The 20,796-nt window shown below is 41.5% G+C and overlaps 1 protein-coding gene across 1 annotated transcript in view; it reads right to left on the reverse strand.

Moving 5' to 3' along the window:
* GUCY2C (guanylate cyclase 2C) overlaps positions 1-9,615 on the reverse strand; it is a 47,710-nt gene extending 38,095 nt beyond the window's left edge. Inside the window, exons 1-6 of the mRNA XM_030451645.1 lie at positions 9,272-9,615; positions 8,274-8,386; positions 6,885-6,952; positions 3,486-3,701; positions 1,741-1,862; positions 781-877 (exon numbers count right to left, since the gene is read on the reverse strand). Coding sequence (XP_030307505.1) covers positions 781-877; positions 1,741-1,862; positions 3,486-3,701; positions 6,885-6,952; positions 8,274-8,386; positions 9,272-9,482 — 827 coding nt within the window. The 5' untranslated portion in view covers positions 9,483-9,615. The remainder of the gene's footprint in view (positions 1-780; positions 878-1,740; positions 1,863-3,485; positions 3,702-6,884; positions 6,953-8,273; positions 8,387-9,271) is intronic.
* Between the last annotated feature and the right edge of the window lie 11,181 nt (positions 9,616-20,796).

Genomic DNA, 20,796 nt, shown 5'->3' on the forward strand with positions numbered 1-20,796 from the left:
GCTTTGGTTTAGGCCAGCCAGCTTTTTCCCAGTCTGTGACGTGCTATGGCGACTGGAGATGGACTCAAAACGCAGTTTGGGCATATACACTTTGCCATACAAATGTGAGCTGTGCTGTGACACTCAGGCTTAGGGCCACAGATCAGTCCATGTATAGAGACAAAGCTTTCAAGGCTACCATTGATAAGGTCAGTTTATATCAGTCTTCATCTGTAAGTATTTTGTCATTAATAATATGAAGACGTAACTGAACAACAGAAAACATAAGTTTTACACTAAGAAACATCTCCGAAAAGTTATATATATGTAGTTATAAAGATGTTGAAGAAATGGTTATAAAGTGGAAGAGTTTAAAATGGAAGAGACAGCTGTACCACTTAAATAATGTAAACATGGAATTAATGTACTGTAAGCCATATTTATATAGTTGTCTGGTTGGGCAGATCGTAAGAAAAATGTGCAATATCTCATACGAATAGCTCATTCTAACTTGGACTCTGTGTTCTCTCATGGCTTCCTGCACTGAGGAGTCCACAGGGCAATGTTAACCTTACTTGCTCTGTCACTGCCTTCAAAAAATACTCTGTGAATGAAAGGCAATGTTGTAGAGCACATGCCACAAATTAAATACTAGACAAATTACAAGACATAAGGAAAGACAGCAATGGAAATAATTTTGTCAGAGAGCATTTCTTCAGCAAAACAGTTCCACTCACACAATTTCCATTATGTCTATACATCAGCAAACTGCAAAGAGTAAAAGCAAAGGTGATACTTTACTGGAAGAGATCTATCAAGATGATAACAATGTCTTTATCCACTTCTTCCGTCCCAAGGTCTGCTCTGAGGACAGCTGGAGAGCCACACATGATGATCACTATAGATTGAGCAAAAATGGAGAGAGATTGGTAAAAGATGCAGCCAAGAGGAGGATATTTGCCTGCTCCCCCATTCCTGAGTAGCAGGTAGTAGAGCAGCGCTGGGCTGAGGCATATTGACTGCCCTGTGCTGGGACTCAGGCACAGAGCTACAGCCTCACTGCACTGAGATGAGGATATCTGGGGAAACGTGGTAAAAGGTGCCTCAGTGCCTGCATCATTTTCCATGTGATTGCAGCAGAGCACCACCATTATCTCACTCAAATAGGCGTTAGCAATTCTGATGCAATATGGGCTATTGAATTTGAAAGTTTTGAAGTTAAATGGCATTCAAATAATAGTTTCATTGGTTTACTTATTACTGGCATGCTCACTTGGCCTGCTGATGCCAGGTGCTTAGTCTTAAGAGAAGATGAGGTATTAACTCATCCATTTTTTTCTAGTTGAGATGGATCATTTCCAGAAGAATTGCCCCTTGATGGCACAAATGAGGCCCACATATATGTCAGAGCTGCAAACACAGGAATGGTAGAGAACTAAGCATTCTTGTAGTATATAAAGTCTGTCTTAGGAAGAGTTGTGATTTGCGGATTTCTGAATCTTTCAGAAAATGGAGCTTATGCTTACATGGGGTAATTCACCTCAGAAACTCTCTGAAACAAGGATGTTCCCCCCTATTTTATGGGGATGGAGAGAGGAACTGAGGAAGTTCGTGCAATTTTATCTTTGCATCCATGTGAGATGGTGTATCTGCATTTCTCCACCATTTCTGTGGAACAACTGTGCCTAAAATGTAACAAAGGGGTAGGACTGGAAAAAGCAACCTTCCTGCAGGGGAGAGTGCAGTCTCAGCCCCCCTTACCATTGCTTTTCCGTTTTGGATCTGTTACAGTTTTCCTAAGCTGCTCTGGAGTCCTTAAAATTTCCTTGAACTTCAGGTTTTCAGAGAAATGTGTGATTCCAGCTTCTAGTGCATTCACGTACCTGGCACAAGGGAGCACAGATACTGTCAGAAAATTACTGACCTATCATGTTCTCCTAAACAAGCCAAAATGCAAGATAAGCTGTTCACAGCACACCAGAGTGTTTGGAAAGCAGTAGGGAACATTTTTTTTTTTCTGCAGCCGTAGAAGAGAAAATCAATACAGCGCATGAAAGCCTTAGAAGTGTTTGAAAAGTCACCTAGAGAGCCTGTTTGTACAAAGGGTGAGTTTGGAGAACACAACAATGTAATGAGACATTAACAATCAAGAAAATAAATCAGTGATATGAGGAAATTGCAGTACGTCAGACCAACTGGGAGGCAGAGCCAGGAAGCTCTGCTGTTTTAAGACATGGGTGATAATCTTAGAACACACTCGTGAAGGCTCAAAGGAGCAAATGGGAGCTGTAGGAAGGACTGAGATAAAAAACACACATGTACCAGGACTGTGAGAACAGCAGATGGAGTGATGTAGCAACAATGATAACTGCAAACATGGAGAAATAGGAATTGTAGTAAGAGATAAGCAAAGCACACTGATATTTCTAATCATCAGAGACCTAATCATGGCAATTACATCACATGACCAAGTTGCTATCTATACAAAAAAAGGAAGAAACAATAAAAGTCCCTAAATGTCTACAAAACAGGGAAGTAGACATAATTTTTAGACCCCTTAATTCAGAAAAAATATTAAATTCTGTATACAAAATACTCTCTAAGTATATGCTTATATCACTGAAGCCAATACAGTAGTACATTTTGCTTAAAATTCTGAAAGTTCCTTAGATTATGAATTGGAATTATAAATAATAGTTATTTCCATTAACTCTTGGCTGTATTTGAGCTTTATTCATAAAATTAGTAGGAGAAACACTTTTTTTTTTTAATTAAGCAGCAATTTTTGTCCCAAAATTGGAGAAAAAATTGAAATTAATATAGAAACACTCACATTAACTGGAAATTAAATGAGTCAATAATGGAAGAGGAATGATAAATATCAGTATATTAAAGATTCTATTTGACCAAAACCAGCTTTTGATTTTAGGCAAGGAGAAAACCCAGCATTCCTGAGAATCAAGCATAGGCTGATGTTTCAGATCTTAAAGTCAAAACTGACTCCTTTGCTCCAAACTGGTGAGAGCAGTGCTTAAATTCTGCAGTCATTTGGGGTCATTTTGTTCAAAGAAAGATACAGTTCAAACTTCAGAAATATTTTGGAGTAACAGTAATGCCCACAGATTGAGGCCACTAATGTGGATAAACTTTACAAGAGCTTGATAAGACTCCTGACCTGGAAAGGTATCTGTGGAGAGACCAATGGAAGAGCCTCTCATGTCACATTGCTTATATCAGTGATGCAATAAACAGGTATTTTCATCATGGAGAACTTGTAGGTTATGCTGTCCAAAGTACAAAGCCCCGGCTTGAGAAGTAGACTAAATGAAACATCCAGATATGCACTACAGCCAAAAGTTATAATTCATCTCTTCCTTTTCTCATTCCTTGGTACCCATACAGCACCTCCCCAAGTGCAGCACTTCACAAACAGCTTTTAATCACCACGTTCAAGGATGGAGCCAGAGTTTATCAACAACCAGGTTAGGGCTGTGTCCAGATCTTACCACAGGCATGGCTCTGAGTTTTCATTCCTCTTGTAAATGTAGGCAGACTCCCAGGCTGTGCTTTTGAATGGCAGCTCAGATTCTTTCCAAAAATAAAAGAAGAATTCATTCACCTTCCTGGCTGGGGTCAAAAGGCGGGTTAGGTTTGGTTTGTAGTCACAGGACAGTCCAAAACTCCCTACAGAGATCAGAGGCAGGCTCAGTATTGTGTCAACTCTGAAGGAAGAGACAAGAGGACAAGTTTGAACAGATTGCTGTCACACCAAGGCAGCTACCGTGTGAGTTCCATCCGCAGCTCCCTCTCCTCATGTGTCCTGCATTAATTTAACAGCAATCTGAACCTGAAACAGAAAGCTCCTCAAGAACACGAGCAGATTTCAAGTTGGTAACGGGACAGAAAAACCGTGCTGAACTGGCCCAGGCAGCTTCTCTCACAGCCCCCCACCTCCCCATCCCCTTTTGGGTACCATGCATTGTTTCAACCCAAGGGCTGTGACAGGAGTCCAAAAGCCCAAGGACCCATCTGATTTTGCTTTCTGGCTGGCATTTACATGGGATGGAAGGGTTTTTTTAGTGGGGCAGTGCTGGAGGGTCACAGGTTTTTTGCAATCAAAAATTTTTACTTCTACAACTCACAGGAAAAGACTTAGTTTCACTCTGCCATATTTAGGAGATTTACAACATCAGTCAGGAAGAAAATTAAGGCAACACTCTACTGGCAGAGAATTTGTGAAAAACAAAAAACAAAGATATTTTTTATCTGCAGAGATAGTATATTTTTAAGGATAAAAGTATTTTCCTGGATCCTGCAATCTTACCAGACTAGACTCAAAATATTTTAGTGCTTGTATAGTAAGTGGGGTTTTATGACAGGGAATTTTGCTTGCAAAAAACATGGTCATTTGACTTGCTAGCATTATTGTGAGAAAACTTTATGTTCCATGTAAATCCCTTATACTAAATAACAGGGTTAATACTTGTTGCAACAGAAACAGACACAGGTGATGTAGTAAGTAATGCCAGGAATAGTATTTAATGAAATGGGCCTTTTTCTGACAAAAGCAGAGGAGAGAGAGGAGAGGAGAGGAAGGAGAGGAGAGGAGAGGAGAGGAGAGGAGAGGAGAGGAGAGGAGAGGAGAGAGAGGAGAGGAGAGGAGAGGAGAGGAGAGGAGAGGAGAGGAGAGGAGAGGAGAGGAGAGGAGAGGAGAGGAGAGGAGAGGAGAGGAGAGGAGAGGAGAGGAGAGGAGAGGAGAGGAGAGGAGAGGAGGAGAGGAGAGGAGAGGAGAGGAGAGGAGAGGAGAGGAGAGGCACCTACAATCACCATCTAGCCCAACTGTCTGACCATTTGAGGGCTGACTAAAAGCTAAAGCATGTTATTAAGGGCACTGTTCCAATTACTCTTAAACACTCACAGGCTTGGGTCATTGACCACCTCTCTAGGAAGCCTGTTCCAGTGTTGGACCACCCTCTTGGTGAAGAAATGCTTCCTAATGTCCAGTCAAAACCTCCTCTAAAACAACTTTGAACCACTGCCACATGTCCTGTCACTGGAGCTCAGCACCTCCCTGTCCACCTCCCCTCCTCAGGAAGCTAGAGAGAGCAGTGAGGTCACCTCTCAGCCTCCTTTTCTCCAAACTGTACAAGCCCGAAGTCCTCAGTCACTCCTCACAGGGCATGCCTTCCTGCCTAGTCACCAGTTTTGTTGCCCTCTTCTGGGTGCACTCAAGGACCTTCACATCTTTGTGAAACTCTGGTACCCAGAACTGCACGCAGTACTCAAGGGGAGGCTGAACCAAAGCTGGATACAGTGGGATAGTCACCTCTTCTGATGGGCTGGTGATGCCATGTTTGATACTCCCCAAGATGTAGTTTACCCTCTGAGCTCCCAAGGGCACATGGATGAGTTTAATGTCAAGAGCACTCCCAGGCCCCTTTCTGCAGGGCTGTTCACCAGCCACTCCTCTCCCAGCTGATACTCGTGCCTGGTGTTACTCTACCCAAGGTGCAGAACCCGACATTTGGACTTGTTTGAATTTCACCCCATTAATCAAGCTGGCGACACACAGACAGGCTGATCTCAAACCACACTTGTCACTTCCACCGATCTGTTGCAACACCCCAGCAGCCACTGTGCTTACAGAGCTCTTGCTGTCAGCTCTGTGTCACTTCATGTCTGTTTGACAAGCCAAAGATGGAACCCAGAGAGCCCACCCTCCACGCTCCCACCCCACTGTCCACGAAACACCCTCCCCATGTTCAGCGTGATGTAAAGTAAGGCACTTGTTCTAATTTGCAAAGCTATGGCCAAATCCAGCTGCCCATTTGAAGGTGTTCTTTGTTGCTTTGTATAAAGCTCCACTGTTTGTATTTTTACTGGTATACTTGTGTCGTAGTTGGAGGAAAAGACTTTGGCATCATTCTGGGCAGCTCCATATCCAGCAGATAGAAAAGCAGACATAAAATCAGGGGGCACATTAAAAGGGGTATATTGCATAATAATTTACCATGGTCATATACATATGTAAGACATATTCTTCTATAAACCAATTGCAAAACCAGTAATACTATATTCACCCCTGGTCATCCCACTCAAAGGAAAGTATAAAGCTAAAAGCAGATAAATCTAAATGAGCTAATAGTGTCTCAGTCTTCCCAGTATCTCTCAGATAAACCAAAAGGCTACCAAAGTTTAAGAAGGGAAGTGATCTGGTAACAGTATGGGTATCTACTTGATTACTGGTTGGGAGGGTTAATTGATATATGCTATAAATCTGCAGATTCAGTTTACATTTTACCTAATATATGAGAATTAACATATTAAAGTATAATATAGAATAGAATTATACAGGTGTATGTATAATACCATAGGAGAGAGAATCAGTCTTCAGCAATGCTACCTCAGACAGAAGGTTTAGGGTGGAACTGATTGCTCCCTATCTAAACATCCCTTATGGAAGTTATTTTGAGGCTTTTTTATCTTCCCTTGATTCACACAACTCAGGTTCCTCCCAGTGGGGCAAGCCAGAAGGACCTCTGTTTCTGCAGGACTTCCATATCTACATGCCTCAAGCTAACATCTCTTTCCTGCTGCAGCTACTGAAGTGATAAGTCTTTTGAGTCCCTTGATCAATCAATCAATCAATCAATCAGCTTATTGTCAGCAATTAGAAAAGCTCTCCCCCTAGCAATGGGATTTCACCAAGGGGTGCTACCAGGGGACTTTCTCTCTCTACGAAACACAGTGGCTATACCTTGTCTTACTGTCTTGACTGGTGACCTGGAGGTGTGTGATGCACCCTACACATCAATATCTCTTCTGGTTCATTGTACACAAAACAATTTCGTTCAGCAGTTGATACCTTTAACATAACAATATTAGGAGGAAAAAGTGGTACTTACGAGACCATTTGGTAGGTGGCATAGGTGCAGGCAGGTCCTATGACAACACAGCCAAGTGTACCATTATTCTGCAAGGGATCATAAAGTGTCAGTAGTAGGGACAGTGCAGAGGACTGTCAGAGGCAAGAAGAACATGAAGAAAACTTTAGGATTTGAGGAGTGACATAATTTAACCAGCAAAATAAGCAAAGTGTAGCAAATGACTACAGAAATGTTAAAAGAACAAACGTAGAGTGAAGGAGGAAGAGATCACAGAAAGCTAAGAACAGACAGAGGACAAAATTGTGCCTGTGAGTATGCCCTTCTTTAAGAGAGACACATAGGTTAGGATTAAAATTTTGCAATTGTTACAGCTGTACGTATGAAATGACACACTCCAGCAGTGCTTGCATTCCCAGAAGACAGAGATACTGGGATTACAAGATGTTGTGTATCAGAAAAGCTGTTAGCTGTATGCATATGAAGCTTGTATGAAAAAAAAATCCTTCCATGAACACTAAATGAAGCTTGACCTGTGTGTCATGAGGAAGTTCTTAACAAAGACTATAGCATATGTTCACACATTGGTAGATTTCAGAATTTGCATTGGATTGACAAAAGCTTCACTCAGAGGTGACAGTTATTAGACATGAGAAAATCCACCAAAACATGGCTTCTTGTAAGGCATCAATTCTAACTGAAGCCTTTCCTCATATTAAAGTATTCCCATAGTTTCTCCCATGTGACTTCTGTGATTTCCAGTGAGAAGTGAACACTTCATCTTTGCCCTCTGGGCATAGTTCCATATGTGTTACTTTGGCATCAGTGCCAGCCTTATAATCTCTTTGCCCACGTGCTCCCATCCTCACACAGCTCTCTCCTTTATGTATCTGTGTAAACTGATGGGAAACCAGATAAGGGTCTGATCCAGTTGGAAATGGACTTCGTTTGTTCTGCCTGGTCTATTTGAGTGTCTGGTTTTGCTTTGGATTTGTTTGCGGGTTTTGGGTTTTTTTGGGTTTTTGGTGGTTGGTGTCTGGATTTTTTATGTATTGCTTTGGCTGTGTGGCACATAAAGAACTGTACAGGAATAAAAAAGAAGACAACCTAAGCATAGGAAAAGGAGCCTGAAGCAAAAGGCTGTTTTAGCCAGCACTTCCACCAAATGTCTAATGATAGCATCTGGAAAGTATTGGAAGAATTTCTCTCCAATATTTGCCTTCTTGACTTCATAAAACCTCCAGGAACCTCTTCGATAACTTCACTTTCCTGTGAAATTTCTTTTGAACCGAACAAGTGGATCCAAAGTTAATAAATAAGGAACAACAGAGAGACACCTGTGCACACACACACAGAAAGAAAGAAGTCTTGTCTTCTTAGGAAATCAACTTAAGGAAGCCTGTTACTCACATAAATTCCCTTGATGAGCTCCACACCTTCACAGGTGCTGGTACGACAGCCTTGTGAGACATAGAATGATGAAGTAAAGCTGTGGAAGGTGGCATTGACTGTAACATTTTCTCCTGTAACACAAACATATGAGTAAACAACTTTGGATAACGACTTATACACTCTGTCCATCTTCTTCTGACACATTATTATGATAGGAACAAAAAGCTGCTCGAAAATCCACCTACCCCCTAACCTCCACTACTTAGGGAGAGATTTTTAAATCTTCTCATGTGTACTGCTGACTTCTGCTGAGTGTTAGGACTTTCAGTACAAAGTACTTTTACTGCTGGTCATTATTAGAGACAAATTTAAGGCTCTGTAGGAACTAAACAAGAGAGCACTTTCCAATAAAATTGTACCAAAAACCAGAAACGGAATAGGTATCATTTCTTTGGAACCTCTTTTCCTCATGATATTTTAGAGAGAGACAGTAGACTGGTGATGTTGAAAGGAGAGGTAAGAAGTTGAAATAAATAAAATCATATGCAGTGACTCTAATTGAAAGAAAAACATATGGACTTCAGATTCTTCACACTTCAAGTCATAATGTGCTCAAGAAATGAGGTCAAGAATAAAATTATTTTCAGGTAGTGGAGGGTAATCCAGCAAGGAGAGGAAGTAAAGATATCCCATTTATTGCACTAGATGGATCATTTGTCTTGTCTGAAAGAATCCAGTAATTCCCATGTTCCCAATCCCAACTGGCCATCTCCAGAAAAGCATGCAGAAGAGTCTACCCAAACACCATGAAAGACAATACTGTTCTGCCCATCTGTAGAGCACTTCTGTTTTTACAGAGTAAGGTCATTATTTCTGTAAGATCTACATAAGATGAATAGACCAGCAAAAGACTGTCTGAGGGACAGTTTGCAAAAGGTCACATGAGTAGAAAGCTGTGCAACAAAGTGTGACAGGAAACCACAGCAGGAGAGGAATAACCAACACCATTGCCTTACCTGATATTGAGAGTTCATTTTGTACCCTTTCCAAGGCTTGTTTCACAGCTAATTTCACATTATTAGTAGATGATGGGAAGTCCGAGTAATTCATGAGCATTACATTGATCACATAACTGTTGTTGCTACACTGGTTTGAAAAAACTTGCTGCAGCAGCTGGAAGGAGAAAAACAAAGACCAAAGGGCCAGACCCAACACCCATTGCTTCATGATTGCTCAGTTTAGACCCATTGTGCGTGCTCTCTCTTTTTTGTTTCTCTTCCAATCCTCCTTCTTTCTGATACTCTACATTGGTTTTGTTGCTGGAGAGGACGAAAGTGAACTCCACAGTATAGCTTCAAAGAGAGGCTTCTCTGATCCTTCTCTCAGGCACTTCCCTGTGCCCCCTCCCTGCCTTCACCTCTGCCCGCCCCTCTGGTGTACAAGGTGGCACTTCTGGCAACAGCAAAACTCAGGAAAGGAGCAAGGTTAAAGGTTGCTGTGAATGTTTGCTCATGGAAAGGCTGAGGCTATAAAACTGAAGCATTAACCGAAACCTTGCCTGATAAGGGCACTTAGGGATGAGCTGAGAGAAGGAAGGGGAGGGGACAAATGGACTGTAAAAATGACTCTTTAAAATGGAAATAAAATACAAGGTCCGTTAATGCCTAGAGGAAAACAGATGGTTACCTTGTGTTTGCATTGCACTACATGCATCTCTGGTTACATTGCCCTACCATCTCTGCTGGCTAGGCTCATAAATCAAGGGTATATTTTCTTCTGTGATAAGTTACTGATTTCATTCCTTTAGCTTTTACTATTGAAGCACTTCTTGTGTTGGCAAAAATATCTGATTTGCAGTCTTTCAGACCAAAGCCTTCATTTCTTCTTACAAAGTAAACTCAGCACAAAGCTTGTTCACTCATACTCACCCAGCATTGCACACCAAAGTGCCTGAGGTCTTCCCCAGATGCATTGCTCCCAGGCAACACAGTTCTCATTGCCAATTCCCACCTTTTCAAATGGGTCCTCAAATGGGGGCCCAACATACTCATACTTGATGTCATTCAATCTTTTGCATCAGGTAAGGATTAGCAAAGCTGAAGGCTTCATCTTAGACCTGTGGGACCAAAGATAAATGGTATTGCTAAAAGGGACACAATAAAGGATACAATGGCATTGTTCCCAGATAGGGCTCTTGTGTTTTCCCATAATTTTGCCTTAGAATGTCCTCTGGGAAGGTAGGTAGAATGGAGGGAAGACAAAAAAAAACCCATGAGCCTTATGGATAAGTCTGGACACAAAGGAGAACAGCAAGATAAAAGGAATCAATAGGCAAATTTAAATAAAGTAGTGAATGTGATTGGTTTGAATGTGAAGTGGTTGTGCACACCTCCAACAGCTTCTGTTTTTCTACTGAAACATGGACTGCGGCTGTCAGGTGATAAATCAGTTTACTTGTATTACTTTCTTGAAATAATTTTAAGACAAGAAAAATACCAAGCAACAGTGTAAGTAACAGTGTTTTTGGTATAAATGAGAACAGCAGTTCCATGGTTTCTTTCAAAGCATGCATTTTAAAGGTGTGGAATACACTTCAAATATATTTGCACAGACTTTTTACCTGATCCTATTTTAACATCAAATTATTATTGCTCTCTTATACACAACAACAGAGGAGATCACAAGCCAGCATTTAAGAGCAGACCTTGTACACCTCAGCATAACTAATCTAACATTTGTGATTAGTAATACAGTAATTCTAAGTTAGCAAGCTGCCATGTAAACATCTGGACACTCATGGCTGGCTAGAACCACAGACTGAGAATGGATAATAGATTTTCATGCTGAGATCATCTGCTCATCATTGCCCCATTTTATGGGTATTTACAAAGTGCTTGGAACCTAACCTATGTAAGTCAATACAAGATTTGTCATTAACTTCAGCAGAGCAAGCCTTGCATTGTTATACTATTAGCCTAAGAAACAGTTGTGCAGCATGGATAACGCAAGTAGAACTATTGCTGGTCAAGCAGGGAGTATGTAATGGCTCTGAGATTTCCCTGATTTTCTATTTATTTATGTATTTCTTTGGTTTTCATAGCATCTTTAAAACATCCTTTAAAACTATATCTTAGCACAGCATTTCTTTTTACTATCTCCCTTGTCCCCTGCCTTCACGGTGCCACAGGGAGTCCCCAGTCAGAACATGTTACAAGTAAGTTGTTGACCTCAACTTTTTAATTGCCCAGTGTGTGTTGCATCCTGTGATGGGAGCACACCTTGAGCACACCTTGAGAATCAGGTGACTTGGAACAGGAGGGAGTGTGGCAGGAAGCTGCAAGAGGGGTGAAGCGAGTGCTCCCTGGAACTGACTGAACCCTCTGCTTTCCACTGTACCTCGGGGTTTTGCACATCAGACCCAATTGCCTGGCAGACTGATCAACAGCCTCTGCTTCATGGAGTAAGCAAGGCAAAGAAAAGCCATGGCACTGTGCTGTAGACATGAGAGTTATTGATACTACAACTGTTTGTCTGGGTGGAGAGAAGAAAAAGTAGGCGAGTGAGTCATATGTGTAAAGCACAAAATGTCATGAGCCTTCCATAAGCAAAAACTTCTGCATATTCATGTTTGTTGGTCCCTTTGCCTGAGGGGTTTTTAGTCCCTGGGAAGAAGTGAGACACCAATGCACCAATGCCATTCACAATGCCCTGGTTGCAAAGCAAAGCTGAGCTCCCAGGAATCCCATCCTTCTTCATCTAATTCTTTGGTAATGTCTGATCTAACAGTCTCTAAAACCAAGAGGTTACCAGTGAAACAAACCAGCCAGATACCCCAAAAAATTATTCCATATCTCTTCAGTGCACTGCCCCCACTCTCTTAGTAACTTTTCTCTAAACATGAGCCAGCTCTCACACTTTGAAGATTAGTTAGGGAGGACAGCAATTCAGAAACCTAGATATCAAAATACATGTCAGAAGAAAGAAAAAAAAATCTTCTTAACTCCTATACATCACTGCTGCTTTGATTAGAAATACTGTTTTACAACAGAGCTACAAGTAATGGGAGCATCCTGAAGGCAGCACAAGTGACTGCCTTGTCCTGGAAGAATGTGATGACATGGAAAAACAAAGCAAGAGACACAAAAACCAGGAATATCTTACTTAAGGTAACCTCTCCTGACACCACAAGGATAAGCCACAGAATTTATCCTAAAAGCCTCTATAAAGGCTTTTATCATTTTGTGAGAAAAATAAAAAATATCCCAACATTAAATATCTTCACTATGTGCAACTATATATATCCAAAATAGGTGTGCATCAGTTTGAGTACATCATCTTTGTAATCTTAGCATTCTAAAGAGCTGATGGAAGTCTCCCCTTGAACTATTGAATATAAAACCTCTAGTTTATCACTTATTCTGCCTTCAGAAGCACAGGGACAATTAAGATTCAGATAGGCAATCTCTATAATTATTTGTCTCAGGACAAAATTAAGTCCCTTGTCAACAACAATAATGCCTGTGCATATATTGCATAGTTACAGAACACCATAATAAGTCTCTGTGGGAGTTCTTATAATCTGTGTTAGATTAGAAATACCAACTCAAATTAACTCATCAGAGAACTGTATAATTGGCTTTAGCAAAAAGTGATTTTTAATGCCTGATTCTACAGCACTTGTTTGTTCTGCCCTCTGTATTACTGGATAATAAGCAACCAGATAGGATAGGGTATATTTGAAACAAATAACCAGCATGGACTTCCTGATCTAAAATTACTCTGAGAGGTTTCCTTAAACTCATGGGATATTCAAAGATACTCAGACAGAGAAAAAGAAACCAGGAGAGCAAAGAAACCCAAAAAGTTCTTCCTCTAAGTCTCTTAGCCTATGTAAGATTATCTTGAGTGCTGTGTTCAGTTCTGGGCACCTCACTATAAGAGGGACAGAGAAGTGCTGGAGCGCGTCCAGAGAAGGGCAACAAAGCTCATGAAGGGCCTGGAGCACAAGTCCTGAGGAGTGGCTGAGGGAGCTGGGGGTGTTCAGTCTGTAGAAGAGGAGGCTGAGAGAGACCTTAGAGCTCTCTACAACCAACTCAAGGGAGGTGTCCTGGTTTAACACTGGGACAGCAGTTAACCAAATGACAGATGCTCTCTCTCTATTCATCCCCTCCCTTCCTGGTAAAGAAAGGAGAGAGAATAAGGGAGAGAGTCTTATGGGTTGGAAACTATACTACACAGTTCTAATGAAAACAGTAATGATAAAAAGGAAAAATAATTAAATATATACAAATATACAGGAAAATGATACCATGTTCCTTCCTCCCTTTTCCCCCAGTAACTCTCACGTCACCACCGAGGCTGCAGGGCAGCCCTGGGAAAGTCCAGGTTGGACTCCTGGAGTCAGCAGCAGTCGGGAGCTGGAGGCAGGAACACACAGATTCAGGCTGGTTTGGGTCAGGACCATAGGCAGAAGAATGGATGGAATCCTCCCAGGATGCTGAAGCAAAAAGGAACATGCAAAGGCAAAAGGCTGAAGGAGAAGGGCAGAAGAAGGGTTTTGACCCTCATGATCCTTCAAATTTATACTGAGTATGACACATATGGGATTTTGGAGCAAGGAGAGAAACAGCCTCTTCTTAGTGAACGGTGCTAGGGCTAGAGGAAATCAATGGAAGCTGCACCAGGGGAGGTTTAGGCTGTATGTTAGGAAATATTTTTTATCTGAGAGCGTTGTCAGGCATTGGAATGGCCTGTCCAGGATAGTGGTGGAGTCACCATCCCCAGAGGTATGTAAAAGGCATTTGGACCTGGTCCTTAGGGACATGGTTTAGTGGTTAGCTTGTGGTGCTGGTCAGGGGTTGGACCGGATGATCTTGGAGGTCTCTTCCAGTCTAAAACATTCTGTGATTCTGTAATTGTCTTGACGTTCTATACACTATTACTAAGCCTGATTCCAAATTATTTTTACTGTCCTGGGCTTTAACAACTTTTACCCTATGTTGAAAAAGATTTAGAAAATCATGTTAGAAAAAAGGAAGAAATGTGTCAGTTTCTTTTTTTTTCCCCCAGTTTTCTTAGACATTGAAATTACAAATGTGATTTTAAACAGAAAAGAAAACATTACAGTACTGTAATGTCTGCTCTTATTTAATGCCAGGTCTAGTCTGTACGGTAGAAAGATGTCTTCTTTAATCTTCACTATTATAGAGAAGACCTGGGACATGAAATAATTTTTTCTGTCCTTTAAATGATTTTTCCAATATTTCTACTATCCAGATTTAGAATACACTAATATAAATGATGACAAACATAACTGTATAGTATAGTAAACATATATGGCAGCTGAATATATGCACGTGAAGAAAGACTTAACAAATATTGATATACGGGACTGAAGCTATCTACTGGCAAACAACAAGCCTGTAAAACAGCATGCAAATATGTAGGTCATGTGTTGCATGATCCTTATAGTACAGCTTGATCTTGATTCAGTATAGACTAATAAAGCAGATCTCATTTTATTGCCATTCCAATGGGTTATCAAGAGCTTAGATCTGTTCATAGATTTCATAGCTGCTGCTAGATGTTGGAGTGGAATTATAGTGCAAATCACTGTTTGTATCAGAAGCTACCTTTCTAGTAAGAGGAAACCTACAGACAAGGATTAAAAAAAAAAAAATTTTGATTGGAATTGCATCATACTACCAGCAGCTTGGGTGGTGGCCCCATCTTTCCATTGATCTGTGTCACCACATACCAGAGAAGATGACTCTAAACAGTTGATGTATCAAAAATGCCTAGCTCAATAAAGATGTCTTTTTCCTTTTAACCCTTTCCCAACACACACACACACACTCATCTAACTTGTATACTATTGAAATAACAAGAAATAAGGCTTTCCTCTTAACTACTGATTTTCATACTCTTTCTCTAAAGGACTGTTTCCAAAGTGACAGGACAATATTATTTTTTTTTCAGTGTAAGAGTCAGCCTCTGTTCTAGACTCAAAAGGACACAACTCTGACGAACGTAAACTATGTGAAATGTGCAAACATCTGTTCTGCTTTTTCCTGTGGAAGTAAATGGCTTGAATCTTTAATAATTTATGTCATGGACACATAATTCAGTTGCCTTCAACTCTTTTTAATAAACACTATACACAAAAATACTATGCCAATGGAAGAGATCTTCAAACTAGTGCACAATTGATCCAGCAAATTTATATGGCAGTGGAATACTGTGCAGATGTATCAGCAAACACATCCTTAACCAGTACAACTGCATCCTCTTGGACTTCTCACTTGCAATCCTGTGGCTTTCTGACTTGAGCCATTTTGTGGGTATCCAGCTAATCATGCAGTGAATCTTCATTTCTGACACTGACTTCTGCTGAATATCAGCAGATTGTCTCACCTCCCTTAGTTCTACATACATATAAACTTTCAAAAACTTACCAAAATGTGATAATGAAATCCAATACAAGGACAGATTTTAAGTTACTTTTTATTAATTTGACTGAATCTTGATGTCAGGTCAGGTGCTGGAAACATTAGGAAAGCTCTGAAGGTGCCATACCCACAAACCCATGCAATCACAGACATCAACAATAGTGAAAACTAAAGAGACTCCCTACTAAGATAAATAGAAAAATTATGAATTTTTGTTTCACCATCTGGAGACCTAACAAGAGCATTAAACCCATGCAAACAATCTGTCATCAGTACAGGCTGGTCTTTTCTGTCAATTTACTTATTTCACCTTCTCTCTTCAGGGGTAGCCTATCCAGGGTGGATTAAGACTCAGATGTTGCTGACTCAGTAAAAAAAAAGTTGCTTGCTTTTAAAGAATGGTTTCCTACTTAGTCATCTCAGGGGTTTGCCTTGGTAATATTATCGGGGGAGGATTTCATTGCTCTCACTTCTGCATATCATTTATCTTGAGATGTTGTCAGATGAACTTTTAAAGATACAAGAGGCAGAACATGGTGAAGCATCGTTTCTGAAAAAGTAAGATCTTACTCATATATTATGGAAATGGAAGGATGCAGTTGTTGCTGATCCAAAGGTCACTTCCTAACCTCTTGCTTTGACTATTTGATGATTCTTGTGCCCCAATTCTTGCTTTTCCTTTCTCTCCCTTTTTTCTTTCCTTCCCCTCCTTCCTCTCCCTTTCTTAAACCTCACTTTCCGCTCTTTGATTTTTTATTTAAACAGTCATTACACTCTCTGATGCTTATCTGGGTGTTTAGTCACAGGTGCATGACTTTCCCTTTGCTGCTATCAATATAAGTCAATTCCCTTTCTCCCAGAACTTCTGTGTGGAAATAAACACGGTCATTAATCATTTTACAGCTCATAGCCTCCAAGATAATGCCACAGGCTAATAGAATGGTGATGATGAGAACTGCAGCACTGTTCCAGCATTATTAATAGAGTAGCTGAACTTCTTGACTTGCTTTTAATTTATAAGGTGTCATCTTGGCTTTTCATATGAGGAAAAGATTATAGCATTTCTACCTACCTTGGTCTGCATCTTAATAATAATTTCTACACCAGACATGCTAAAATTTTTTTTGGTTAATTTGATGCTGGCAGAAATACAGGATTAAATTACCTGAATCCTTCTAGACAATTTTGTTTAGTGAACATTAGATACAAATGAAGACTCTTACTGCTCTGAATGGATTTTTAAGCACTCCTGTTTGCAGAGTCCACAGCAATTGCCATGATGCCAATTTCTAGCATTTTGCTCCCGACTTCTATTGCTCACACACTATGTACAGGTAGTACCTCTAATAGTCAGGAGATAACTAACTTTTTGCACTGTGCTCAGTCCATGGCCCAACAGTTGAGTTGTGCAATTTATAACCAGCAACCCTTCTGATGGCAAAGTCTACAGGTTTGATCGATTGTAATCACAAACAATTCACCACCTTGGCCTTTAATACTGCTTTAGACCTCACCTATGAGAGAGCAAACAGACAGACAGTCACAGCTTTGCCTGCTGAGAATGTGCCAGAAGAACTCCATTTGAGCCATGCTGAAGCAGCTATTAAATGTAATATACGGTTCCTCTTTATATCTAATGTGTCTCCAGTTTTGTAACTCCAGACTGCTAAATCCAATTGAAACAATTTTTTACTTTCTCATCGTGAAGATGAGTTGAAGCTCAGTTGAAGCTAACCCTTATGGAACATGGTATCTTTTTGGAGGCAGTGCAATTACACCGAAAGAGCTGTGTGTATTTACAGGCAGTGCTGAGGTTAGGTGTCTCCCATCTGAGTTCCCCTTGACAGACAAAAAGCTGACAGCAGTGAAACATATTGTGCTTCTCAGCACTCCATGGTCCACACTATCCCAAAACTTTTAGTCAAGAAAATTGCCCCACAATGCAGATGGGTGCTGTAAACCCACCAGTGCTAAGCAAAACACTGTCTGCAAATAAAAAAGAAACTGGTATTTCTGATACTACTTTTTACCTCAGTTGGCACTGTCCTTCTAGCTAACCCACTGGCTCTGCACATCTGTTAGCTCTTATGCATTCCCAGATTTCCTCTTTTGAATCAGTATCTTAGCTGCATTTAGTATGTTGGTTCATAGAACAGCATCATCTTGTGAAAAAAAATCTATGTAAAAATGGAAGAAAACAATGTAGTGAAGTAATATTTTCAGTTACTTAAAAAAAAAATTTCTCCTGACAGATATAAGACCTTACTTAGTAGAGAAGAGCCATGACAGGAGACCAGATCACTGGCACACATCCTTATCACTTTGACCAACTTACTCAAAGCTAATTTATTGCAGAGAAATCCTCTGTGGGAGAGAGGATTATTTGCTTTCCCTTTTTATGGCCTGTGGTATGAAAGCACATTCATAAGTATGGGACACAATCATGTTGCCTTTGTGGTCCCACAGTTTTAGGGGAACCTCTTGGGGACAGTTGCAAGTGGGGTCTCTCATTCCGGGGTCAAGCCACCTTGAAAAGATTGGGAGAAGGTGAATGTGGAATCCATACTGTTATAAATGACCGGGACTCAATATTCTGTTAATGGTTTAATTTAATTAAATAAAATTGCAATAAGCAAAACAGCACTGGGTGCGTGGGGAGTCTCCGCTCCACTCACAGGCACACCGTAAAGTTTAATCTTTTCTCTTATATTACATGCCTAAATACATATTCATATCTATTCTAATACATATTCATGACTACTCTAGGAATAGACTGGGTTGTGTTTATTAGTTCTTGGAAGAGGCAGGCCTTCAAAGGCACATGCCCACTTTGTCTCTGAGGGTCTTTTTGACCCCTATCTGGTGGTCATTGGATGAAGTCAGTGTCTGCCTCAGTCTGCCCTCTCCTTACCCTTCGATTCCGCTCATGTGCTCCTTTGCTCTCTCCTGTGCAACACTCTGCAGTCAGAAGCAAAACCACCTTAAATTGCAAAGCTATGTGGTGAGCAGCAAAACCAGCTTAGATTAGCACAACAGGATAGACATTGTAGCCTTTTCAAGGTACAGAAACTGTGGATGTCTTGTTTCTTGTTCTCCTAAGCCTTGTAGTTACACAGAGAACTGTTATATTTCATTCTAACAAAATTATATGTTTGCATATTTCACAATGTTGCAGGCAGATATATTATTAGTACCCTCAAAGTTGGGTTAGCAAACACTTTATAATTACTTAACATGAATTCACAAACACATATATTACAATACTCTGAAGAAGCATCGTGTAGTTCTTCACTGCTGGTCTATGTTACAGATGATTGCACCGGGACAGGATGTATTTATTTATATTTAATTATTTTTTTTCTGGTGTGCAAAAATTTTCTTCTCAAGAAAGGAAAAGTGGTAGGAATTACTCCTGTTCATAAACATGGTGATTTTTTTGGCTAGTTTCTCGCTGGTGGTGCAATTCAGGAAATAGAAAAATGAAAGTCTGGGGAATGCCACTGCATGGTGTTTCTCTGTTACTGGGAAAGGTCTGTTTTATTCACAGCAAACGGCAATGTCAGAGGACTCAAGCTGTGCCTGCAGCTTCGACAGGAGCACCCTGTGCTGGGTTAGGAACTGGCTGGAGGGCCGGGCCCAGAGAGTGGTGCTGAACGGTGCTGCATCCAGTTGGCAGCTGCTCACCAGTGGTGTCCCCCAGGGATCAGTGTTGGGCCCAGTTCTGTTCAATATCTTCATTGATGATTTAGATGAGGGGATTGAGTCCATCATCAGCAAGTTTGCAGACAACACTAAGCTGGGGGGGAGTGTGGATCAGCTGGAAGGCAGGAGGGCTCTGCAGAGGGACCTGGACAGACTGGAAAGTTGGGATGATTCCAATGGGATGAGGTTCAACACGGCCAAGTGCCGGGTCCTGCACTTTGGCCACAACAACCCCATGGGGAGCTCCAGGCTGGGCACAGAGTGGCTGAGAGCAGCCAGGCAGAAAGGGACCTGGGAGTCTGGATTGACAGGAAGCTGAACAGAAGCCATCAGTGTGCCCAGGTGGCCAAGAAGGCCAATGGCATCCTGGCCTGTATCAGGAACAGTGTGGCCAGCAGGTCCAGGGAAAGGATTCTGCCCCTGTACTCAGCTCTGGTGAGGCCACACCTCGAGTCCTGTGTCCAGTTCTGGGCCCCTCAATTTAGGAAGGATATCGAGGTCCTGGAGCAGGTCCAAAGGAGGGCAACCAGGCTGGTGAAGGGACTTGAGCACAGACCCTATGAGGAGAGGCTGAGGGAGCTGGGGCTGTTCAGCCTAAAGAAGAGGCGGCTCAGGGGAGACCTCATCGCTCTCTACAACTACCTGAAAGGAGGGTGTAGCCAGGTGGGGGTTGGTCTCTTTTGCCAAACGACTTTCAACAAGACAAGAGGGCACGGTCTTAAGTTGTGTCAGGGGAAGTTTAGGCTAGATATTAGAAAGAATTTCTTTACGGAGAGGGTGATCAGACATTGGAATGGGCTGCCCACTGAAGTGGTGGATTCTCCGTCCCTGGAGATATTTAAAAAGAGACTGGATGTGGCACTCAGTGCCATGGTCTAGCAACCGCAACGGTGGTTCAAGGGTTGGACTCGATGATCTATGAGGTCCCTTCCAACCCAGCCAAATCTAAGATTCTATGATTCTATGAAAATTACTCACACCTTGCCAGAGAGATCAGCTACCCTATGCAGCCACTCAACCCACATACCTAACATTTTGTGTTACGCTCCCCATCTTTCTAACTCTAGAAAAACTGATGGGAAGACGAGGTTTACAAGAAAAGCACTAACACCTGAGGGCTGCCCTCCCCGTGGGGCTGTCACAGGAGAGAGACCAAGCCACCCAGGTCAGTGGGAGGAGCTCTCTGGGGTCCCTGGGATCACCGTGCAGGCTGAGCTGCTGCGAGCACAGGAGACTCGGGATGGAATGCCAGGGAAGGGGATCGCATTTGGGGATCGCACAAGACTTATTGTGGAATGTTTAGGTCAACAGGGCCATCAGTGGGGAAAGGTAGAGGACACGGGGGGTTGGGGGAGCAGCAATTTGGGGCGCAGAACCAGGTGATGTGCAAA

Source organism: Calypte anna, chromosome 1 (genome assembly GCF_003957555.1).
Source record: "Calypte anna isolate BGI_N300 chromosome 1, bCalAnn1_v1.p, whole genome shotgun sequence".
Lineage (NCBI taxonomy): Eukaryota > Metazoa > Chordata > Aves > Apodiformes > Trochilidae > Calypte > Calypte anna.